The sequence below is a fragment of the Tachyglossus aculeatus genome, chromosome X3 (assembly GCF_015852505.1).
Source record: "Tachyglossus aculeatus isolate mTacAcu1 chromosome X3, mTacAcu1.pri, whole genome shotgun sequence".
In the NCBI taxonomy this organism is placed as follows: domain Eukaryota; kingdom Metazoa; phylum Chordata; class Mammalia; order Monotremata; family Tachyglossidae; genus Tachyglossus; species Tachyglossus aculeatus.
In genome coordinates, this window is record NC_052099.1 from 32,806,808 (window position 1) to 32,831,389 (window position 24,582).

At 49.0% G+C, this 24,582-nt stretch overlaps 2 protein-coding genes across 2 annotated transcripts in view; one reads left to right on the forward strand and one right to left on the reverse strand.

Moving 5' to 3' along the window:
- Nucleotides 1–415: 415 nt before the first annotated feature.
- On the forward strand, nucleotides 416–16,786 carry BAG1 (BAG cochaperone 1; the record flags this gene model as incomplete). Its single annotated transcript, XM_038770293.1, has 7 exons — nucleotides 416–437; nucleotides 4,406–4,534; nucleotides 7,536–7,618; nucleotides 9,530–9,643; nucleotides 12,437–12,544; nucleotides 14,585–14,647; nucleotides 16,429–16,786. Coding segments are annotated over 7 exons (609 nt in total), but the record flags the coding sequence as incomplete, so codon positions are not given.
- A 2,043-nt stretch (nucleotides 16,787–18,829) lies between these two features.
- GABBR2 (gamma-aminobutyric acid type B receptor subunit 2) overlaps nucleotides 18,830–24,582 on the reverse strand; it is a gene marked incomplete at its 5' end in the record, with an annotated part of 257,075 nt that continues 251,322 nt past the window's right edge. Inside the window, 2 exons of the mRNA XM_038770294.1 lie at nucleotides 18,830–21,323; nucleotides 23,927–24,044. Coding sequence (XP_038626222.1) covers nucleotides 21,158–21,323; nucleotides 23,927–24,044 — 284 coding nt within the window. The remainder of the gene's footprint in view (nucleotides 21,324–23,926; nucleotides 24,045–24,582) is intronic.

Consider the following 24,582-nt stretch of genomic DNA (forward strand, 5'->3'; position numbering starts at 1 on the left):
CCCCCCCAGGTCTGAGCATGCGCAGAGAGAGGCGGCGAGGGGCGGGGCGTCCCCTGTCTGAGCGTGGCCCCGCCCCCAAGAGCTGAGCATGCGCGGAGAGGCGCGGGGCGTCCCCTCGTTCGGCGCGGCCCCGCCCCTCGGCTCCGAGCATGCGCAGAGAGGGGCGTCCCCTGTCTGTGCGTGGCCCCGCCCCCAAGAGCTGAGCATGCGCGGAGAGGAGCTGGGCGCGGCCCCGCCCTTCGGCTCCGAGCATGCGCAGTACGGGCATGAGCCGGCCGGTTGCGGCTAAGCCCCGGAAAGCGGAGTTCCGGGACGGGACGGGACGGGACGGGACCGGACGGGGGAGTTCGGTCCGGAGATCCGCTCCTGGGCTTCCCGGCCGCCGCCCTTTATATCCTGATGGCCGCCCCCCCCCATCCGACTCACCGTCACTTACAGTAAGGACTGGAGTGTAACATTCATAATAATAATAATGATAATAATAACAATAATGGCATTTATTAAGCGCTTACTATGTGCCAAGCACTGTTCTAAGCGCTGGGGACGTTACAAGGTGATCAGGCTTGTCCCATGGGGGGGCTCACACTCTTCATCCCCATTTTACAGATGAGGTCACTGAGGCCCAGAGACTAATGATAATAATGTTGGCATTTATTAAGCGCTTACTATGTGCCAAGCACTGTTCTAAGCGCTGGGGAGGTTACAAGGTGATCAGGTTGTCCCACGGGGGGCTCACACTCTTCATCCCCATTTTACAGATGTGGGAACTGAGAGAATAATAATAATAATAATGATGTTGGCATTTATTAAACGCTTACTATGTGCCAAGCACTGTTCTAAGCGCTGGGGACGTTACAAGGTGATCAGGCTTGTCCCATGGGGGGCTCACACTCTTCATCCCCATTTTACAGATGTGGGAACTGAGGCCCAGAGAATAATAATAATAATAATAATGATGTTGGCATTTATTAAACGCTTACTATGTGCCAAGCACTGTTCTAAGCGCTGGGGAGGTTACAAGGTGATCAGGTTGTCCCACGGGGGGCTCACACTCTTCATCCCCATTTTACAGATGAGGTCACTGAGGCCCAGAGAATAATGATAATAATGTTGGCATTTATTAAGCGCTTTCTATGTGCCAAGCACTGTTCTAAGCGCTGGGGAGGTTACAAGGTCATCCGGTTGTCCCACGTGGGGGCTCACTGCCTTGACCCCCATTTGACAGATGAGGGAACTGAGGCCCAGAGAAGTCAAATGACTTGCCCAAGGTCACACAGCTGACAAGCGGCTGAGCTGAGATTAGAACCCATGACCTCCGACTCCCAAACCCAGTCTCTTTCCACTGAGCCATGCTGCTTCCCGGATGGGGGCCCAGCCCGGACAGGGTCAGGGGTCAGGGGTCACTCTGATGGGGCCCATCCCGGACAGGGCCAGGGGCAGAGGGCAGATGGTGGCCTGGACAGGGTCAGGGGTCAGGGGTCACTCTGATGGAGGCCCAGCCCGGACAGAGACAGGGACAGAGGTCAGATGGTGGCCTGGACCGGGGTCAGGGGTCACTCTGATGGGGCCCAGCCCGGACAGGGCCAGGGACAGAGGTCAGAAGGTGGCTTGGACAGGGTCAGGGGTCACTCTGATGGGGGGCCCAGCCCACACAGGGCCAGGGACAGAGGTCAGATGGTGGCCTGGACTGGGGTCAGGGGTCAGGGGTCACTCTGATGGGGCCCAGCCCAGACAGAGACAGGGACAGAGGTCAGATGGTGGCCTGGACAGGGGTCAGGGGTCACTCTGATGGGGCCCAGCCCGAACAGGGCCAGGGACAGAGGTCAGATGGTGGCCTGGTCAGGGTCAGGGGTCACTCTGATGGGGGCCCAGCCCAGACAGGGCCAGGGACAGAGGTCAGATGGTGGCCTGGACAGGGCCAGGGGTCAGGGGTCACTCTGATTGGGGCCCAGCCCGGACAGAGGCGGGGACAGAGGTCAGATGGTGGCCTGGACAGGGCCAGGGGTCAGGGGTCACTCTGATTGGGGCCCAGCCCGGACAGAGGCGGGGACAGAGGTCAGATGGTGGCCTGGACCGGGGTCAGGGGTCACTCTGATGGGGGCCCAGCCCAGACAGGGCCAGGGACAGAGGTCAGATGGTGGCCTGGTCAGGGTCAGGGGTCACTCTGATGGGGGCCCAGCCCAGACAGGGCCAGGGACAGAGGTCAGATGGTGGCCTGGACAGGGTCAGGGGTCAGGGGTCACTCTGATGGAGGCCCAGCCCGGACAGAGACAGGGACAGAGGTCAGATGGTGGCCTGGACAGGGTCAGGGGTCACTCTGATGGGGCCCAGCCCAGACAGGGACAGAGGTCAGATGGTGGCCTGGACAGGGTCAGGGGTCAGGGGTCACTCTGATGGGGCCCAGCCCGGACAGGGCTAGGGACAGCGGTCAGATGGTGGCCTGGACAGGGTCAGGGGTCAGGGGTCACTCTGATGGGGCCCAGCCCAGACAGGGCCAGGGACAGAGGTCATATGGTGGCCTGGACAGGGGTCAGGGGTCAGGGGTCACCCTGATGGGGCCCAGCCCGGACAGGGCCAGGGACAGAGGTCAGACGGTGGCCTGGACAGGGCCAGGGGTCACTCTGATGGGGGCCCAGCCTGGACAGGGCCAGGGACAGAGGTCAAATGGTGGCCTGGACAGGGGTCAGGGGTCACTCTGATGGGGCCCAGCCCAGACAGGGCCAGGGGCAGAGGTCAGACGGTGGCCTGGACAGGGGTCAGGAGTCACTCTGATGGGGCCCAGCCCGGACAGGGCCAGGGACAGAGGTCCGATGGTGGCCTGGACAGGGTCAGGGGTCACTCTGATGGGGGCCCAGCCCAGACAACAGGGCCAGGGGCAGAGGTCAGATGGTGGCCTGGACAGGGTCAGGGGTCAGGGGTCACCCTGACGGGGGCCCAGCCCGGACAGGGCCGGGGGTCAGAGGTCAGATTGTGGCCAGGCCGGGGCCAGGGACAGAGTGAGAGCCGGGGCCAGGGGGCTGGACGGGGGGTGGACGCGGCCGGGGGTCATAAGGGGCACGGGGCCATCGACAGGAGGCTGGCCAGGCCCAGGGACGGAGGTCAGGTTGTGGCCATTCAGTCATTCATTCAATCGTATTTACTGGGCGCTTACTGTGTGCAGAGCACTGTACTAAGCGCTTGGGAAGTCCAAGTTGGCAACATCTAGAGACGGTCCCTACCCGCCAGCGGGCTCCCAGTCAGGCCGGGGACAGGGCCGTGGACGGGGATACAGACGGACAGCTTGGCAGACTGGGTTTTTAATCCCTGCTCCGCCCCTGGGCTGCTGTGAGACCTTGGGTGAGTCATTTCACTTCTCTGGGCCTCAGTTGCCTCATCTGGAATATGGGGGATTAAGAATCCGCGTCCCAAGAGGGTCACGGATGGCGTCTGACCTGATAGAACAGTGCTGGGCACACAGTGAGGGCTCAATAAATACGATAAATAAATAAATACATAAATAAATAAGCAGCGTGGCTCAGTGGAAAGAGCCCGGGCTTTGGAGTCAGAGGCCGTGAAATAAATAAATAAATGAATGAATGAATGAATGAATAAATAAATAAATAAATAAACAAATAAATAAATAAATAAATAAATAAACAAACAAACAAATAAATAAGCAGTGTGGCTCAGTGGAAAGAGCCCGGGCTTTGGAGTCAGAGGTCATGGGTTCGAATCCCAGCTCCGCCACATGTCCGCCGTGTGGCCTTGGGCAAGTCATCTCTGGGCCTCAGTGACCTCACCTGGGAAATGGGGATGAAGACCGTGAGCGCCACACGGGACAGGGTCTGCGTCCAACCCCAGCGCTCAGTACAGTGCCTGGCACATAGTGAGCGGTTAACGAACGCCGTAGTTATTCATTACCGTTGGGGAGGAAAGGGCCCTTAACACGTCTCTTAACACGTAGAGAAGCAGCGTGGCTCGGTGGAAAGAGCCCGGGCTTTGGAGTCAGTGGTCATGGGTTCAAATCCCGGCCCCGCCAATTGTCGGCTCTGTGACTTTGGGCAAGTCACTTCACTTCTCTGAGCTTCAGTTCCCTCATCTGTAAAATGGGGATGAAGACCGTGAGCCCCCCGTGGGACCACCTGATCACCTTGTAACCTCCCCAGTGCTTAGAATGGTGCTTTGCATAATAATGATAATATTTAATAATAATTATTATTACTATAATTATTATAATAAATTATAATATAATAATAATTATTATTATAAATAAACTATAATATAATAATAAATAAATTATAATATAATAATAATAATATATTATTATTATGTATCTACCTCAGGGCTTAGAACAGTGCCTGGCGCACAGTAAGCACTTAACAAATCCCGTGAATAATGATCTTTATTTTTTTTTTTTCCCTCGCAGATAATGAGAAGCACAACATTGAGATGGGAGCCCCGCCGGGAGACGGCGAGCCGACCCTCCAGGACTTGGCCGTTCTCGTCCAAAAAGCAACCGGGGTCCCGCTGCCTTTTCAGAAGCTGATCTACAAAGGTGGAGCATCCTCGGGGGGGTCTAAGATCGAATTGTGAGCTCGATTCTCCCCCGTTGCCCGTCCCAGCTGGCACTGGGCGCCCACTCAGTGGCTCCTTGGGAGGGTAACAATAATAATAATAACAATAATAACAATTATTACTCTATTTATTTTACTTGTACATATTTATTCTACTTATTTTATTTTGTTAATATGTTTTGTTTTGTCGTCTGTCTCCCCCTTCTAGACTGTGAGCCCGCTGTTGGGTAGGGACCGTTTCTATAGGTTGCCAACTTGGACTTCCCAAGCGCTGAATGAATGAATGAATGAATATATATATATATATATATATATATATATATATATATATATATATATGTTTGTACGTATTTATTACTCTATATTTATTTTACTTGTACATATTTATTCTACTTATTTTATTTTGTTCATATATTTTGTTTTGTCATCTGTCTCCCCCTTCTAGACTGTGAGCCCGCTGTTGGGTAGGGACCGTCTCTAGATGTTGCCAACTTGGACTTCCCAAGTGCTTAGTCCAGTGCTCTGCACACAGTAAGCGCTCAATAAATATGATTGAGTGAATGAATATATATATATATATATATATATATATATATGTTTGTACATATTTATTACTCTATTTTTTTGTCTGTCTCCCCCTTCTAGACTGTGAGCCCGCTGTTGGGTAGGGACCGTCTCTAGATGTTGCTGACTTGGACTTCCCAAGTGCTTAGTCCAGTGCTCTGCACACGATAAGCGCTCAATAAATACGATTGAATGAATGAATGAATATATATGTATATGTTTGTACATATTTATTACTCTATATTTATTTTACTTGTACATATTTATTCTACTTATTTTATTTTGTTCGTATGTTTTGTTTTGTTGTCTGTCTCCCCCTTCTAGACTGTGAGCCCGCTGTTGGGTAGGGACCGTCTCTATATGTTGCCGACTTGGACTTCCCAAGCGCTTAGTCCAGTGCTCTGCACACGATAAGCGCTCAATAAATACGATTGAATGAATGAATGAATATATATGTATATGTTTGTACATATTTATTACTCTATATTTATTTTATTTGTACATATTTATTCTACTTTTTTTATTTTGTTCATATGTTTTGTTTTGTTGTCTGTCTCCCCCTTCTAGACTGTGAGCCCGTTGTTGGGTAGGGACCGTCTCTAGATGTTGCCGACTTCCCAAGCGCTTAGTCCAGTGCTCTGCACACAGTAAGCGCTCAATAAATATGATTGAATGAATGAATGAAAGAATGAATATATATATAAATGTTGGTACATATTTATTACTCTAAATTTATTTTACTTGTACATATTCTATTTATTTTTATTTTGTTAATATGTTTTGTTTTGTTCTCTGTCTCCCCCTTCTAGACTGTGAGCCCGCTGTTGGGTAGGGACCGTCTCTCTAGGTTGCTAACTTGGGCTGCCCAAGCGCTTAGTCCAGTGCTCTGCACACAGTAAGCGCTCAATACATATGATTGAATGAATGAATGGATATATATATATATATGTTTGTACATATATATTACTCTATTTTACTTGCACATATTTATTCTACTTATTTTATTTTGTTAATATGTTTTGTTTTGTCATCTGTCTCCCCCTTCTAGACTGTGAGTCCGCTGTTGGGTAGGGACCGTCTCTATATGTTGCCAACTTGGACTTCCCAAGCGCTTAGTCCAGTGCTCTGCACACAGTAAGCGCTCAATAAATATGATTGAATGAATGAATATATATGTATATATGTTTGTACATATTTATTACTCTATTTTATTGTCTGTCTCCCCCTTCTAAACTGTGAGCCCACTGTTGGGTAGGGACCGTCTCTAGATGTTGCCAACTTGGACTTCCCAAGCGCTTAGTCCAGTGCTCTGCACACAGTAAGCGCTCAATAAATACGATTGAATAAATGAATGAATGAATATATACATATATGTTTTTACATATTTATTACTCTATATTTATTTTACTTGTACATATTCTATTTATTTTATTTTGTTAATATGTTTTGTTTTGTTCGCTGTCTCCCCCTTCTAGACTGTGAGCCCGCTGGTGGGTAGGGACCGTCTCTAGATGTTGCCGACTTGGACTTCCCAAGCGCTTAGTCCAGTGCTCTGCATGCAGTAAGCGCTCAATAAATACGATTGAATGAATGAATGAATGAATATAAATATACGTTTGTACATATTTATTACTCTATATTTATTTTACTTGTACATATTCTGTTTATTTTATTTTGTTAATATCAATCAATCAATCGTATTTATTGAGCACTTACTGTGTACAGAGCACTGTACTACGTGCTTGGGAAGTCCAAGTTGGCAACATATAGAGACGGTCCCTACCCAACAGTGGGCTCTCAGTCTAGAAGGGGGAGACAGAGAACAAAACCAAACATATTAACAAAATAAAATAAATAGAATAGATAGGTACAAGTAAAATAGAGTAATAAATATGTGCAAACTCTGCACACAGTAAGCGCTCAAGAAATACGATTGAATGAATGAATGAACAATGATTGTTACTTCTAACAAGTAATTAAACAATTACTCGTTTTGCTGTCTGACTCCCCCCTTCTAGACCGTGAGCCCGTTGTTGGGTAGGGGGGCTTGAAGAGGGGCTTAAAAGAGTGGTTGGCACAGAGTAAGCACTTAACAAATACCACCAAAAAAAAAATAATATCAAAATCATTTCCAGCCCGGGTGAAACCCAGAACTGAAAACCATCCTCCCCTTGAATCCAGTGATACCTTGAATCCCGTGTACGTCACGGATGCGGAATAACCCTGATGCAGATCCGAACCGGGCACTCAGGAATGCCCACCCCCTCTCCCGTTATATAATTTCCCAGGCCTGGAGGACGGGAATGCCATGAATAACGGAATACGGATCACCCTGCCCTTTTCACGCGTTCCACGGGAACGGATTAACCCGCTCCCGGCAGCGCAGTTGCAAATACCCAATTTCTTCCTCTTTTACAGGGAAGTCGCTAAAGGAGATGGAGCGAACGTTATCGTCCCTCGGAGTGAAACACGGCTCCAGAGTCATGTTGATTGGGAAAAGGGTAAGGTCATCTTCCCGGAAGCGAAGGAGCAGGCCACGCTGCTTCTGGGAGAGTAATAATAATAATAATAATAATAATAATAATAATAATAATAATAATAATAGCATTTATTAAGCGCTTACTATGTGCAAAGCACCATTCTAAGCACTGGGGGGGGTTACAAGGTGATCAGGCTGCCCCTGCTTCTGGGGAGAGTAATAATAATAATAATAACAATAATAATAATAATAATATAATAATAGTAATAATAATAATAATAATGATAGCATTTATTAAGCACTTACTATGTGCAAAGCACCATTCTAAGCGCTGGGGAGGTTACAAGGTGATCAGGTTGTCCCACGGGGGGCTCACAGTCTTCATCCCCATTTTACAGATGAGGGAACTGAGGCCCGGAGAAGTGAAGTGACTTGCCCAAAGTCACCCAGCTGGCTATTGGCAGAGCCGGGATTCGAACCCGCAACCTCTGACTCCAAAGCCCGGGCTCCTTCCACTGAGCCACGCTGAGTACAATGCAACAGAATTATCAGATACATTCCCTGCCCAGGGCAAGCTCACAGCCTAGAGGGGGAGATAGACATTAACATGAATAAACTATATATGTATTATAATTATATATTATATAATTATATATTATATAATATATAATTTAAAGATATATGCACAAGTGCTGTGGGGCTGGGTTGGCGGGGGGGGCGTATAGCAAATGTCCAAAGGTCACTGATCGATCTCTGATCTTCAGGCATCACGGGATGCTGAAAAAAAAAATAGCTTAGAAGAATCCTCCGCTTTGGGCAAGTCACTTCACTTCTCCGGGCCTCAGTGACCTCATCTGGAAAATGGGGTTGAAGACTGTGAGCCCCCCGTGGGACCGCCTGATTCATTCATGCATTCAATCGTGTTTATTGAGCGCTTACTGTGTGCAGAGCACCGGACTAAGCGCTTGGGAAGTCCAAGTCGGCGACATATAGAGACGGTCCCTACCCAACAGTGGGCTCACAGTCTAGAAGGGGGAGACAGACAACAAAACGAAACAGATTAACAAAATAGAATAAATAGAATAAATATGTACAAATAAAATAAATTCATTCATTCCTTCATTCAATCATATTTATTGAGCGCTTTGTGTGCAGAGCACTGTACTAAGCACTTGGGAAGTCCAAGTTGGCAACATCTAGAGACGGTCCCTACCCAACAGTGGGCTCACAGTCTAGAAGGGGGAGACAGAGAACAAAACAAAACATATTAACAAAATATGCTAAATAGAATAAATATGTACAAATAAAATAAATTCATTCATTCATTCATTCCATCATATTTATTGAGCGCTTACTGTGTGCAGAGCACTGGACTAAGCGCTTGGGAAGTCCAGGTTGGCAACATGTAGAGACGGTCCCTACCCAACAGCGGGCTCACAGTCTAGAAGGGAGAGACAGACAACAAAACAAAACACATTAACAAAATAGAATAAATATGTACAAATAAAATAGAGTAATAAATCCGTACAAACATTACACAAACAACACAAACAAAACACATTAACAAAATAGAATAAATATGTACAAATAAAACAGAGTAATAAATCCGTACAAACATATATACATATATACAGGTGCTGTGGGGAGGGGAAGGAGGTAAGGCGGGCGCTTAGGACAGTGCTTTGCACATAGTAAAGTGGGTCCTTCAATGTATATCTTTCCCCTTTTAGACTGTGAGCCCGCTGTTGGGTAGGGACTGTCTCTATATGTTGCCAATTTGTACTTCCCAAGCGCTTAGTCCAGTGCTCTGCACATAGTAAGCGCTCAATAAATACGATTGATGGTGATGATGATGATGATGATATCTAGGAGGCGCGACAGCGATCTGCTGATCCTGCCGACGTTTGCTTTATTTTACCCGTTACCTTTTCAGAATAGTCCCGAGGAAGAAGCAGAGCTAAAGAAACTCAAAGATCTGGAGAAATCCCTGGAGCAAATAGCCAACAAATTAGAAAATATTAATAAAGAGCTCAGCGGGATTCAAAGGGTAAGCCCTTTCCGTCCCGCGTCCCGACCTCTCCCTTTTCTGAAGCATATTTTACATATTGTACTTCCCAAGCGCTTAGTACAGTGCACTGCACATAGTAAGCGCTCAATAAATATGATTGATGGTGATGATGATGATGAAGCAGCGCTTACGGACAGTGGGAGGGAGAAAGTAATAGATCGCGACCGACGAGACGAGGCGGTTGCCTCCCGAGGTATTTTTCCGTTTAGAGCAGTGCTTTTCCAGGTAGGCGTCCTCAGGGGAGTTTGGATAATAATAATAATAATAATAATAATAATAATAATAATAATGCCATTTATTAATCAATCAATCAATCAATCGTATTTATTGAGCGCTTACTGTGTGCAGAGCACTGTACTAAGCGCTTGGGAAGCATATAGAGACGGTCCCTACCCAACAGTGGGCTCACAGTCTAGAACTTGTCAGCTGTGTGACTTTGGGCCAGTCACTTCACTTCTCCGGGCCTCAGTTAGCTCATCTGTAAAATGGGGATTAAGAGTGTGAGCCCCCCGTGGGACAACCTGATCACCCTGTAACCTCCCCAGCGCTTAGAACGGTGCTTTGCACAGAGTAAGCGCTTAATAAATGCTCTCGTTATTATTATTATTATTATCTGGAAAATGGGAGTGAAGACTGTGAGCCCCCAGTCAACCTGATCTCCTTGTAACCTCCCCAGCGCTTAGAACAGTGGTTTGCACATAGTAAGCATCATCATCATCAATCATATTTATTGAGCGCTTACTGTGTGCAGAGCACTGTACTAAGCGCTTGGGAAGTACAAGTTGGCAACATATAGAGACAGTCCCTACCCAATAGTGGGCTCACAGTCTAAAAGCGCTTTATAAATGCCATTATTATTGTTATTATTAATAGAAGTAGTAAGCGCTTAATAAATGGTATTATTGTAACCATCCCAGCGCTTGGTACAGTGCCTGGTGCATAGTAAGCGCTTCATAAATGCCATTATTATTATTATTATTAATAGTAGTAGTAAGCGCTTAATAAATGGTATTATTGTAACCATCCCAGCACTTAGTACAGTGCCTGGTGCATAGTAAGCGCTTAACAAATACCACAGTTATTATGGTTATTTGTGCCACCCTTCCTGGAGAGCTGCCGTCTCTGAAATGCCCGGAAACACCCTTCCTTGGTCTCACCACCGAGTGTCCATTTATTCATTCAATCGTATTTATTGAGCGCTTCCTGTGTGCAGAGCACTGGACTAAGCGCTTGGGAAGTCCAAGTCGGCAACATCTAGAGACGGTCCTTACCCAACAGCGGGCTCACAGTCTAGAAGGGGGAGACAGACGACAAAACGTATTAACAAAATAAAATAAATAGAATAAATATGTACAAGTAAAGTAAATAGAGTAATAAATATGTACAAACATATATACAGGTGCTGTGGGGAGGGGATGGAGGTAAGGCAGGGGGGAGAGGAAGGAGGGGGCTCAGACTGGGATATAGTTCTATTCTCACCTATTCTATTGTATTTCTCGCCTAGAATTGATTAAGCAGATAATTCTGTTCAATTTTGATTAAATATAGCATGCCCAACAGTAGTTCAGGACCCCATCTCCAATTTTTCAAACACTGTCGCTATGTGAAAAATGGCTTCGATTTACAGCATTCCAACTTCAGACTTAAGGTTTAAGGAGCCAATTGCATCCCCCCCCCCCCCAGCACCTGTATATATATTTCTATGTATTTATTACTCTATTTATTTATTTATTTATTTATTTATTTATTTATTCATTCATTCATTCATTCATTCATTTATTTATTTAACTTGTACATATTTATTCTATTTGTTTTATTTTGTTAATATGTTTTGTTTTGTTGTCCGTCTCCCCCTTCTAGACTGTTTTATTGGTACATATTTATTCTATTTATTTTATTTTGTTAATATGTTTTGTCTTTTCGTCCATCTCCCCCTTCTAGACTGTTTTATTTGTACATATTTATTCTATTGATTTTATTTCGTTAATATGTTTGGTTTTGTTGTCCGTCTCCCCCTTCTAGACTGTTTTATTTGTACATATTTATTCTATTTATTTTATTCGTTAATATGTTTTGTCTTGTCGTCCATCCCCCCCTTCTAGACTTTTATTGGTACATATTTATTCTATTGATTTTATTTTGTTAATATGTTTTGTCTTGTCGTCCGTCCCCCCCTTCTAGACTGTTTTATTGGTACATATTTATTCTATTTATTTTATTTCATTAATATGTTTTGTCTTGTCGTCCGTCCCCCCCCTTCTAGACCGTTTTATTGGTACGTATTTATTCTATTGATTTTATTTCGTTAATATGTTTTGTCTTGTCGTCCGTCCCCCCCCTTCTAGACTGTTTTATTTGTACATATTTATTCTATTTATTTTATTCGTTAATATGTTTTGTCTTGTTGTCCGTCCCCCCCTTCTAGACTGTTTTATTGGTACATATTTATTCTATTGATTTTATTTCGTTAATATGTTTTGTCGTCTGTCTCCCCCCTCCTAGACTGTGAGCCCGCTGTTGGGTAGGGACCGTCTCTAGACGTTGCCGACTTGGACTTCCCAAGCGCTTAGCGCAGTGCTCGGCACACAGGAAGCGCTTGATAAATACGATTGATGATGATGACGACAGTAAAGCGCTCAATAAAGACGATTGAACGAATGAATGAATTGTGGGCCCGAGGACCGACCGTAATAAAGACGATTGAACGAATGAATGAATTGTGGGCCCGAGGACCGACCATAGAAACCCACTGTCAAATGTTTCCTAATGCAGGGTTTCCTGGCGAAGGATCTGAAAGCGGAAGCGCTCGGCAAACTTAGCAAGAGGATAAAGGGAACCATGGAGCAGTTTATGGAGGTCCTGGAACAAGTTGATTCATTAGTGAGTCGATAGACGTCTTTGTTCTTTGTAGCCCATGCTCTTGCTTTCGTTCTGTGGCATCTTTGTATTGTGTTTGTTTTTTCTTGTAGACATTTGTGTGACGTGCCGTTATATGCGGGTCGCAGATCCGCTGCGTATGTACAAGTCTCTGTGTGTGTGAAAGAGAGAGAGAGGGTGTGTATGTTTGTGTGGGGATCAATCAATTGTATTTATTGAGCACTTACTATGTGCAGAGCACTGTACGAAGCGCTTGGGAAGTCCAAGTTGGCAACATATAGAGACGGTCCCTACCTAACAGCGGGCTCGCAGTCTAGAAAGGGGAGACAGAGAACAAGACATATTAACAAAATAAAATAGATATGTACAAGTAAAATAAATAAATAGAATAATAAGTACATACAAACATATATACATCTATACAGGTGCTGTGGGGAAGGGAAGGAGGTAAGGCCGGGGGGATGGAGAGGGGGAGGAGGGGGATGTGAGAGAGAAGTGACTTAAGAATCCAAATTAGAGCTCAAGGGCCATTGGACAATTTGAAACCATACTTGACGCTCAGTTATTTCTTTCTGAGATAATTTGGACCGTGAGCCCACTGTTGGGTAGGGACTGTCTCTCTATGTTGCCAATTTGTGCTTTCCCAGCGCTTAGTACAGTGCTCTGCACATAGTAAGCGCTCAGTAAATACGATTGATTGATTGGATCATCCATTCCGCCCCCGAAATGTTCAAAGGCAACACGGTCCAAAGAAGATTTGGTAAACATTCAAAACGTTACAGGCGGAGTTCGATTCCAGAGCTGTCGACGGAACCCGTATTGCACGTGTTCCCCCCCTTCTAGACCGTGAGCCCGTTGTCGGGTAGGGACCGTCTCTATATGTTGCCAACTTGGACTTCCCAAGCGCTTAGTACAGTGCTCTGCACGCAGTCAGCGCTCAATAAATCCGATTGAATGAATGAATGAATGCAAATTCAAACCCCAGAGTAAACCGTCCATGATGTTTTCAATGAATTCTCATCGTACGGTAGGAATCGCCTGTCTGGTTCCGATTAAATAGTCACCTCATTCATTCAGTCGTATTTATTGAGCGCTTACTGTGTGCAGAGCACTGGACTAAGCGCTTGGAAAGTCCAAGTTGGCAACATCATCATCATCATCAATCGTATTTATTGAGCGCTTACTATGTGCAGAGCACTGTACTAAGCGTTTGGGAAGTACAAATTGGCAACATATAGAGACGGTCCCTACCCAACAGTGGGCTCACAGTCTAGAAGGGGGAGGCAGACGACAAAACAAAACATATTTACAAAGCCACCTTCAGGACCGAACAGACCGACTAGGGGAGCCAAAGTGGAAATTCAGGATCTCAAAGACCTCACCCCGCGAGTTTAGGACGAGGGACACACTCAGGCCGGAAGCCGGTTGTCTTCCAGACCGTCCCGGCGATTCCGAACCGGGCCTCTCTCTCGCTCGAACCCTGCCCTTTCCCAGCCGGGGAAGCAGCGTGGCTCAGTGGAAAGAGCCCGGGCTTTGGAGTCGGAGGTCATGGGTTCAAATCCCGGCTCCACCAACCGTCAGCTGCCTAACTGTGGGCAAGTCACTTCACTTCTCTGGGCCTCAGTGACCTCATCTGGAAAATGGGGATGAAGACTGTGAGCCCCCCATGGGACAACCTGATCACCTTGTAACCTCCCCAGCTCTTAGTACAGTGCTTTGCACAGAGTAAGCGCCTAATAAATGCCATCATTATTATTATTATTCCCCGATAGAGCACCCTTCCTCCCTTCCCCAGCTATTTTACTTGTACCTATCTATTCTATTTATTTTATTTTGTTAGTATGTTTGGTTTTGTTCTCTGTCTCCCCCCTTCTAGACTGTGATCCCACTGTTGGGTAGGGACCGTCTCTAGATGTTGCCAGCTTGTACTTCCCAAGGGCTTAGTACAGTGCCCTGCACACAGTAAGCGCTCAATAAATACGATTGATTGATTGATTGATTCCCCACGATCCACTCAGGGCTGTTGGTTTATTTTTGCCGCAGACGCTGCCAGAAACCTTCAGCGACTGCAGGTTGAAGAGGAAGGGCTTGGTGCAGAAGGTGCAGGTGAGTTGCGGAGGACACGGCCACCGGCCCCCCAAAAACCTCCTCCCCCGGCCCCAGCTGGACCCACGAGCCGGGGACGCCCGTTGGGGCAGGATTCGAGCCCTGAGGTAACCACCCTGTTCCTCGAGGCCTCCTGGGTTGTTCTCCCTCTACATTCATCCAATTCTGCCCTGCTTGAGGCCCTCCATCCTGCCTTCTGCCCGGGCTTGGCCACCTCAGCTCATCAGGCCATCTGGGGGTCTTGCCCCGGGGAGGTTGGGGGTGGTCAAGGCTGCGAAAGATAAGAGGGGGACCCCAGCGGGTAACTGCTAGGCCGCGGAAAAGATCCCGGAAACGGGGAGATTAATTAACAGCGCTTCCTTCCATCGCTCTTTTCCTCCTCAACTCCCCGTGGACCCATAGATGTTGGTTGTGGGGGCTTTTTATGGTATTTGTTAAGCGGCTACTATGTGTCAGGTACTTAACTCTAGGGCAGGTACAAGCTAATTAGGCACATAGTAAGTGCTTCATAAATACCATTAAAAAAAACCCCAGCTCTCGCATCTAGCAGGGCCTGGTCCTGTCAATCAGTCAATCATATTTATTGAGCGCTTACTGTGTGCAGAGCACTGTACTAAACGCTTGGGAAGTACAAGTTGGCAACATATAGAGACAGTCCCTACGCAACAGTGGGCTCACAGTCTGAAAGAATTCGGTGGAAATGTGTATGCACCGTGGAGAGCGTGTGAAGGGCCAACGTGGAATTGTTGCTCACCAAATCCCACAATACCATCAGGAGGAGCTGGAAGGCGGCAGATTCCCAATTCAAAAAAAAAAAAGGAAACACGGGTTCTCCTGGGAGGTGGGAAGCATGTGAATTTCAATCCCATGGGAAGCTGTAAAGACATTGGTAGGATTAAGAGGAGTTGGGAGAGATTCACGGATGAGCAGTCCGAAGGCGGCAGATTCCCAACAAAACAAAAGGAAACACGGGTTCTCCTGGGAGGTGGGAAGCATGTGAACTTCATCATCATCATAATCAATCGTATTTATTGAGCGCTTACTGTGTGCAGAGCACTGTACTAAGCGCTTGGGAAGTACAGGTTGGCAAATTCAATCCCATGGGAAGCTGTACAGACAGTGGCAGGATTAAGAGGAGTTGGGAGAGATTCACGGATGAGCAGTCCACGTTAGAATGGAGAAGCTGCGTGGCTCAGTGGAAAGAGCCCGGGCTTGGGAGTCAGGGGTCATGGGTTCAAATCCCGGCTCTGCCAACTGTCAGCTGTGTGACTTTGGGCAAGTCACTTCACTTCTCTAGGCCTCAGTTCCCTCACCTGTAAAATGGGGATGAAGACTGTGAGCCCCCCGTGGGACAACCTGATCACCTTGTATCCTCCCACAGTGCTTAGAACAGTGCCTTGCACATAGTAAGCGCTTAACAAATACCGTCATCATCATCATCATTATTATTATTATTATTAATTCCATAAGAAAGTGAAGAATCTTGAGGGACCAATTAGGGAATTTAGAAAGTCTCAGTGGGATCAAGTTGGTTAATAAATGACAAATTGGCGACATTATAAAACGGACAGTTAAGGTTAGTAGAGCCTTATGAAAAGCACCAGAGATCACCAACGCTGTTGTCCTCTCCCAAGAGCTGAGTACAGCGCTCGGCACATAGTAAGCGCTCAATCAATACGAATGATCAAGCTCTCAATGAACACCATCAATCGATCCATCTCTGGGGACTCCCTCGGTGCCGGGTGGCCCGCCGTTCCCCTAAGCCCCCGTCCGCGTTTCAGGCTTTCCTCGCCCAGTGCGACACAGTCGAGAGAAATATCGACCAGGAGATGGAAAAGCTGCAGTCCAAGAACCTGGCGCTGACAGATTGAGGGTCCCGGCCCCCCCGGAGACCAGGAGATTACGCTCCGGGACCCTCGGACCAGCGGTTTCTCTCTCGGCGTATCGGAAACATAAACGGAGTTTCCGGAAGAAACTCGGGACGGCCCGGTGGGAGCGCGGGTGCTTCCCTTCTCAGCTGTTCCATCTCAGCGGCGAAGATCTCCATGGGGAGACATCACCCGGGACATTTTTTGGAAAAGTTTCGTCTTCCAGCAGCCTCTTGCAGCCAAACACAAGTTCCAATAAACCTGAAACTTACCGCGTTTGGTTTTTTCCCACCCCCGCCGATTAGGCGGATAAAGGTAAGAGCCGCGGATTCTCCCCCTTCCAGACGGTGAGCCCGCTGTCGGGTAGGGACCGTCTCTCTGTGTTGCCGATTTGTACTTCCCAAACGCTTAGTCCTGTGCCCTGCACACAGTAAGCGCTCAATAAATAGGACTGAAGGAATGAATTCCAAGCCGTGCGGTTAGAACGATCCACGGGGGACCATTTGGGAGCGATTTTCTTTTCTCTCTACAGAGGAAAGTTGTCGCTCTCTGTGCATGGAGTGCCAACTCTGCCTTGGATCATGCCATCTTGGAGATTTTCACCCGCACCGACCCCTGCCCAGCACTTAAGTACTTGCCCTTAATTTATTCTAACATCTGTCTCTCCCTCTAGACTGTAAGCTCCTCCCGGGCAGGGAACGTGTCTACCAACTCTGATGTACTGGACCAAACGCTTGGTACAGTGCTCTGCACACAGGAAACGTTCAATAAATACCACCGATTGATTGAAGGGAGCGTCTCCCTTCAGCCCTGGATTGTGCCGAGGGCTACCAAGGGCAGGAAAATGTGGGCACCCAAGGTTGGAGAAGCAGCGTGGCTCAGTGGAAAAGAGCCCGGGCTTTGGAGTCAGAGGTCATGGGTTCAAATCCCGGCGCCGCCAATTGTCAGCCGGGTGACTTTGGGCAAGTCACTTCACTTCTCTGGGCCTCAGTGACCTCATCTGGAAAATGGGGATGAAGACTGTGAGCCCCCCCCGTGGGGCAACCTGATCACCTTGTTAACCTCCCCAGCGCTTAGAACAGTGCTTTGCACATAGTAAGCACTTAATAAATGCCATCATTATTGTTATTACTATTATTGGTATTGCTAAACCAGGTCCCAAGAGGGATCTAAATTAAGAAGCAGTGTGGCCTAGTGGATAGTGGGAGTCAGAGGGATCTGGGTTCTAATCCCAGCTCCGCCACTTCTTCTCCTCTATGGGACCTTGGGAAAGCCACTTCACTTACCTCATCTGTAAAATGGGGATGAAGACTGTGAGCCCCACGTGGGACGTGGGCTGCGTCCAACCTGATTCGCTTGTAACTACCCCGGCGCTTAATACGGCACCTGGAACATAGTAAGCGCCGCTTAACAGAGACCATCAAAAAAGAAAAATGACAGAGCCAGGCGGGGAGGAGATGGACAAGAGTGGAGAGAAGGTCCCATGTTTCTGCCTGTCACTCATTCGTTCATTCATTCAGTCGTATTTATTGAGCGCTTACTGTGTGCGGAGCACTGGACTAAGCGCTTGGAAAGAACAATTCGGCAACAGATAGAGACAATCCCTTGGAGACTTTCACCCCAGCACGTAAGTACTTACCCTTAATTTAGTCTAACATGTCTCCCCCTCTAGACTGTAAGCTCCTCCCGGGCAGGGAACGCGTCTACCAACTCAAACGCTTGGTACAGTGCTCTGCACCCAGGAAACGTTCAATAAATACCACCGATTGATTGATTGATTGATTGAAGGGAGCGTCTCCCTTCAGCCCTGGATTGTACCGAGGGCTACCAAGGGCAGGAAAACGTGGGCAGCAGTCTAGACAGTAGCCTATTTCCCATCAACTCCTAAAGACCCCGAGTTAGAGTGGCCAACTGGGGAGCTGAGGGAGGGACCTGATGGGACAGAAAAATGAACACCCGTAAGGGTCAGAGTAAAACCGCGTCATATCCGACTGTTTTACGCTTACCCCGGTGCTCGGCACATTGTAAGCGCTTAATGGGCCCCATGATTACGATCCCTTCCCTGTCCCACCTGCTTCTGGGAGGGAAGTGCTTAGTACAGGGCTCCGCACACAGTAAGCGCTCAATAAATACGACCGAATGAAAGGGAAACCGTCCGGAGAAATCGCGCCGTATCCCAAAGCCCCATTTCCATCCGCCCCCTCCCCAAGGACTCATCGATCCGTTCGGAAAGAACCCGGGAGTCCCGCTCTCCCGACCCGAGCAGCCGGGGCCGGCGACCGGGCGGGGATAAGAGAGTCTTCGAGAGAGTGGGTTCGGTTTTCAGGATTTTATTCGTAAAAACAAATCCGCGACGATTTCTTAAAAATCGGTATCATGCAGTGTACGGGGACAACGAAAGTCTTCACTTCGGGGAGCCCAGTGGTTCCAGCCCTAGTGTAAGCGTTTGTGCGTCGCTGCCCTTGGGAAACGCCGTGGGCACAACCTCCCCACCGGGTTACAGTACATTGTGCTGCAGAAGGAAAGGACAGAACCGTTCGCTAGCTAGTCACTTCAGTGCATCTTGGTACCTGCGGGAGGTCGAGAAAGGAAAAAGGGAGAAACTACAGATCCATTAAGACAGAGAAGGTACTGCATGGTTGAAACCTAACAGATTGCACACAGTCGTTAGTCACAAAGAGTCACAGACACACACACGCCCGCGCGCGCACACGCACAGTCACCTCCAACGGTCCAATACTTTTGAATTTTTGTTTGTTCCTGCTATGTTGGAATAATATTTCTACAGAGATTTCCTGTGTATACATTATGTACAATTGTCCTTTTCGCTGCGACACCAAATCTGGCCTCGTTGAGATTCAGAAAGCATTGATTATTGGAAACACGCAGTGAGGGACAGTACTCATTCAGTCGAATTTACTGAGCGCTTACTGTGTGCAGAGCACTGGACTAAGCGCTTGGAAAGTACAATTCGGCCATAGTCTTTAGTGCTCAAACCGAGGAATGGTTTCCGCTCTCCCTGAAATAAACTTACACTGCGGTGGCCGCTTTTTTTTTTTTTTTAATGGAAAAGCTACAGAGCCTCCATCACCCCTCTGGAATATACTTTCGGTTGCTCCGTTCGGAAGATTCAAATGGGTTTCATTCCCAGGATGGTCGACACGGGCGTCTGCCGGCTCTAGCTCAGGGTAAAGGTTATTGCCCGCCTGTTGAAGCTGCCGTTGTCGTCTTCCGTCCACGAGCAAAGCATTGGTGTGGCTTGAACCATTTCTCCAGCCCACGACTGACCTACCAGGGGACGTTCAGAGGCTCGCCAAGAGGGAGCCGGCCACGGGAAAGACCCCAAGGACCTCAGCTCCTCTCCGCCATTAGATGCGAGTGGAGGGAATCTGGTCTCTCCGACGCTCCCGAAACAGAATCCAACTGAATTTCGTTCACAAGCGTCACCCTCGTCCTCTAGGCGAGACCCTGAACAAAGCTTTCTCCTACTTAGGATCTCGGCCGGCCTCAAGCGACATCTCTGAACCGACTCCTGTAAAGCCTGCTCGGGTCGGTGAAGACCCGGGGGCCGGTTCCACAGCCCTTCCGGGATTTGGAAAAAAGGTCACCCCGCTCCTTCTTCTCCAGGATTGGAATGGAAGTCCTGGAGGGAGACTCGGCCGATACCCGTGGTTTTCCCGGCCCAACTAAAACACACAGAAGTACGAAGCCGAAGCGGTGAATAACAGACCATCCGTGAACGCCGCGGAATCTCTCCGCGGGCTACCGTGCCCTAAGCCCCCCGGAGTCCGAAAAATGCGCTTTATCGTTATCGATGTGGCACCTGAAAAAGACAATCGACAAGCGGCCCGCCTGGTGCCTCGTTGGGCCTTTCGCTCCTCAAAGCCCCCGGCTTCTCCATCCGGGAGCCCTCCGGAGGGTCCGGTTCTAGACGCCAGTTGGTTTAGTTTCAGGTTTCGAGTCGGTACCGGAGCTCGGTCCCGGGCCCCGTGTCGTCTTCTGGGATGGAGTGGGGCTGGGGGTGGAGAGGGGGAGGGACAGAGAGAACCAGCACAACTAGCCATTCCCCGGATGGTTTGCGGTGAGAGGGAATCTGGGTTTTGCTCAAGGCCGGGGCGTGGGGGGGGATTGGATCTCAAATATCCCGTCCTCTCGTCGGGCATCGCCTCGGGGTCCAAACCAAAGTGGGGAAGCTAGACTATCCGAAGGAGAAGACCTCCGATGGTTCGACACCGCTCCTGTCTAAAGGAAGCGTGCCTAGGTCGATAAATAGTGTGCAGTTCCTACCACCGTGTTTTCTGAAACCTATGAGTCCGTGTAATAAAGCTCGGTAACTTTAGCGCGGCCTTATTCCTATCCCAGAGAGTCTGCAGTTTCTGGTTGGTAGTGGCTATTTGGGAAGAGGTACGTTCCGGTCCTCCTCCCGGTGAAGACGGGAAACCTCTGTGAGGCAGGCTGGAGGCGAGTCCCGGGCACCGTGTCCCTCGATCGTGACCTCCGCCCTGGAAGTGCTATGATGGGGAGCCTCAGCACTTGGGTCTCCGTGGAAAGAGCAAAATGTTCGTTCTTGGAGCAGAGTCCTGGGCCGGGCGGTCCGGCCCCGGAGGGTGGAGCCGGCGCCGGAAGCTCGGCTTTCCCAGGTCTACAGGCCCGAAACCATCACGCGGAACGATGGCGGCACGGGTCTGTGCCGGGGACTGGCACTGGGGCTGACGCACGGGCTGACGCAGCTGGCATCCACCCCGCCTATGGACGGCAGGTAGGCGTGGTGCAGGATGGGGAGCTGGAGAGACAGCCGTCGCTGGATGCTGGCCAGGGGAGAGGAAAGAAGGAGGGGAGGAAAGGACGGAGGAGGGGAGGAATGGAAAGGGGGCAGGAAAGAGGGGAGGAAACAGGAAAGGAGATGAAAGAGGAGAGAGGAGAGGAGAGGATAGGAGGGGACAAAGGAGAGGGAAGGAGAGGGAAGAGGAAAGAGGAGGGAAAAGGAGAGGAGGGGGAGAGAAGAGAGGAGAGGAGAGGAAAGGAGAGGGAAGAGAAAGGAGAGGAGAGAAGAGAGGAGAAGAAAGAGGAGAAGAGAGGAAAGAGGAGGGGAGGAATGGAAAGGGGGCAGGAAAGAGGGGAGGAAGGAGGAAAGGAGAGGAAAGAGGAGAGCGGAGAGGAGAGGATAGGAGGGGACAAAGGAGAGGAAAGGAGAGGGAAGAGGAAAGAGGAGGGGAAAGGAGAGGAGGGGGAGAGAAGAGAGGAGAGGAGAGGAAAGGAGAGGGAAGAGAAAGGAGAGGAGAGAAGAGAGGAGAAGAAAGGAGAAGAGAGGAAAGAGGAAAGAGGAGAGGAGAGGAAAGAAAGGAGAGGGGGAGGAGAGGAAAGAGGAAAGGAGAGGAAAGAGGAAAGGAGAGGAAAGAGGAGAGGAGAGGAAAGAAGAGAGAAGAGAGGAAAGAGGAGGGGGGAGGAGAGGAAAGAGGAGGGGAGGGGTAGAGGAGAGGAGAGGAAAGAAGAGAGAAGAGAGGAAAGAGGAGAGGGGGAGGAGAGGAAAGAGGAGGGGAGGGGTAGAGGAAAGGAAAGGAGAGGAAAGAGGAAAGGAGAGGAAGGGAGGAGAGGAGAGGAAAGAGGAAAGAGAAAGGAGAGGAGAGAAGAGAGGAGAAGAAAGAGAGGAGAGGAGAGGAAAGAGGAGAGGAAAGACAGGAGGGGGGAGGAGAGGAAAGAGGAAAGGAGAGGAAAGAGGAGGGAAAAGGAGAGGAGGGGGAGAGAAAAGACAGGAGAGGAGAGGAAAGGAGAGGGAAGAGAAAGGAGAGGAGAGAAGAGAAGAAGAAAGAGGAGAAGAGAGGAAAGAGGAAAAGAGGAAAGAGGAGAGGAGAGGAAAGAAAGGAGAGGGGGAGGAGAGGAAAGAGGAGAGGGGGAGGAGAGGAAAGAGGAGGGGAGGGGTAGAGGAAAGGAAAGGAGAGGAAAGAGGAAAGGAGAGGAAGGGAGGAGAGAGGAAAGAGGAGAGGAGAAGAGAGGAAAGAAGAAAGAGGGAGGAAGGAAGAGAGGAGAGGGGAGGAAAGAAAAAAGGAGAGGGAAGAGGAAAGAGGAGGAAAAAGGAGGAGAGGAGAGGGGAGAGAAAAGAGAGGAGAGGAAAGGAGAGGGAAGAGAAAGGAGAGGAGAGGAAAGAGGAGAAGAGAGGAAAGAGGAAAAGAGGAAAGAGGAGAGGAGATGAAAGAAAGGAGGGGGGAGGAGAGGAAAAAGGAGAGAAGAGGAGAGGAGAGGAAAGAGGACAGGAGAAGAGAGGAAAGGGGAGGGGAGAGGAGAGGGGAGAGGAAAGGAAAGGAGAAGAAAGAGGAAAGGAGAGGAAGGAAGAGAGGGAAGGAAGGAAGAGAGGAGAGGAGAGGAAAGAGGAGAGGAAAGAGGAAAGGAAAGAGGAAAGGAAAGAGGAAAGATGATGGGAGAGAGAAGAGGAGAGGAGAGTCAGGCAGGTGGGTGGATGACCGACAGAACACCCCAGGATCGAGCATGGGCTGGGGGCTCCTGAAACCAGAACGCCAAGGGAAACCTGGTTTCACGTGCTCCCATTCCCCCAAACTGCAGAATAATACTCTGATCCCCTCGAGTCCCTTCTACACGGTAAGCCCCCATTCAAGACTGTAAGCTCATCGTGGGCAGGGAATGTGTCTGTTTACTGTTATACTGAACTCTCCCAAGCGCTTAGGACAGTGCTCTGCCTAGCTCGCTCCCCAGTTTTCCCACCCACCCCCAGTAAGCGTCCTTCCCACACCGCCCGGGCTTCTCCCCCTGAGCTCTTCCCGGGGGCTCCAGGAACACAGCCAAGTTTGTAGCTCACTGGGCGTCTCCAGGGCCCTTGAAGATTCCCCGGCTCTTTCCCGCTGCCCGTTGGTAAGTGGAAGTTGGAAAAACCTTTAGGGCCCGGAGCACAGAAAGAGCACGGTCACCGAGAGCACTGGCCGACCTCATCCTGGCCGGTGCGTACCACCGGCCGGGGCAACCCTGGGAAACCCATCCGTCGCTCGGTCGAAGTTCTCGAGTGCCTACTGTGTGCAGAGCGCTGTACTGAGCGCTCGGGAGACAACAACACAACAACATAACAGACACATTCCCCGTCCACAACCAGCGGAAGTCCAGAGGCAGCATTTTTCAAAGTTTTCCAACCCCAGCGGCCTGCTCACACCAACCCCCGGTTTCCACTGTTGGGTAGGGACTGTCTCTATATGTTGCCAATTTGTACTTCCCAAGAGCTTAGTACAGTGCTCTGCACATAGTAAGCGCTCAGTAAATACGATTGATGATGATCCTCCACAGAGGAAGGCCGCGGGGGTGGAGAGGAGGCCATTCGCGACCATTGACGCGCTCGTCCTGCTCTCTCCGGGGGCCAGACTGACTTGATGGGGTCCCCCCGGCTACGTTTTACCGAGCAAGAACTCACTGTTCGGGAGAGTTGATGTCTTCTATGGGGTCTTTGCTCGTTCGCGAGGGTTCGCTCGGAGTCCATTCAGGCGGGGGGTTTTGACTGAGGTGATTTTTCGTGACAGCCTTTTCACCGTCTGAATGGCGGGGACGAAAAGTAAAAAAAAAAAAGAGAAATAATCCACACGAAATGAACAGATTCTTTAAAACAGACATAGAAATGAGTTGCCCGTATTCTCGTTGGTGGGGCCTGAGGCTTCTATCACTGTGGTCAGTTCTGAAATGTCAATCAATCAATCGTATTTATTGACGCTTACTGTGTGCAGAGCACTGTACTAAGCGCTTGGGAAGTACAATCAATCAATCGTATTTATTGACGCTTACTGTGTGCAGAGCACTGTAGTAGGCGCTTGGGAAGTACAAGTTGGCAACACATAGAGACGGTCCCTACCCATGACGTCCTGATCATCATGGACTTCCCAAGCACTTAGTGCAGTGCTCTGCACATAGTAAGTGCTCAATAAATACGATTGAACGAATGAATTTTTCATGACAGCTTTTTCGCTGTCTGAAGGCAGGGACGAGAAAGTAAAAAAAAAGAGAAATAATCCACATGAAATGAACAGATTCTTTAAAAGGGACACAGAAATGAGTTGCCCATGTTCTCGTTGGTGT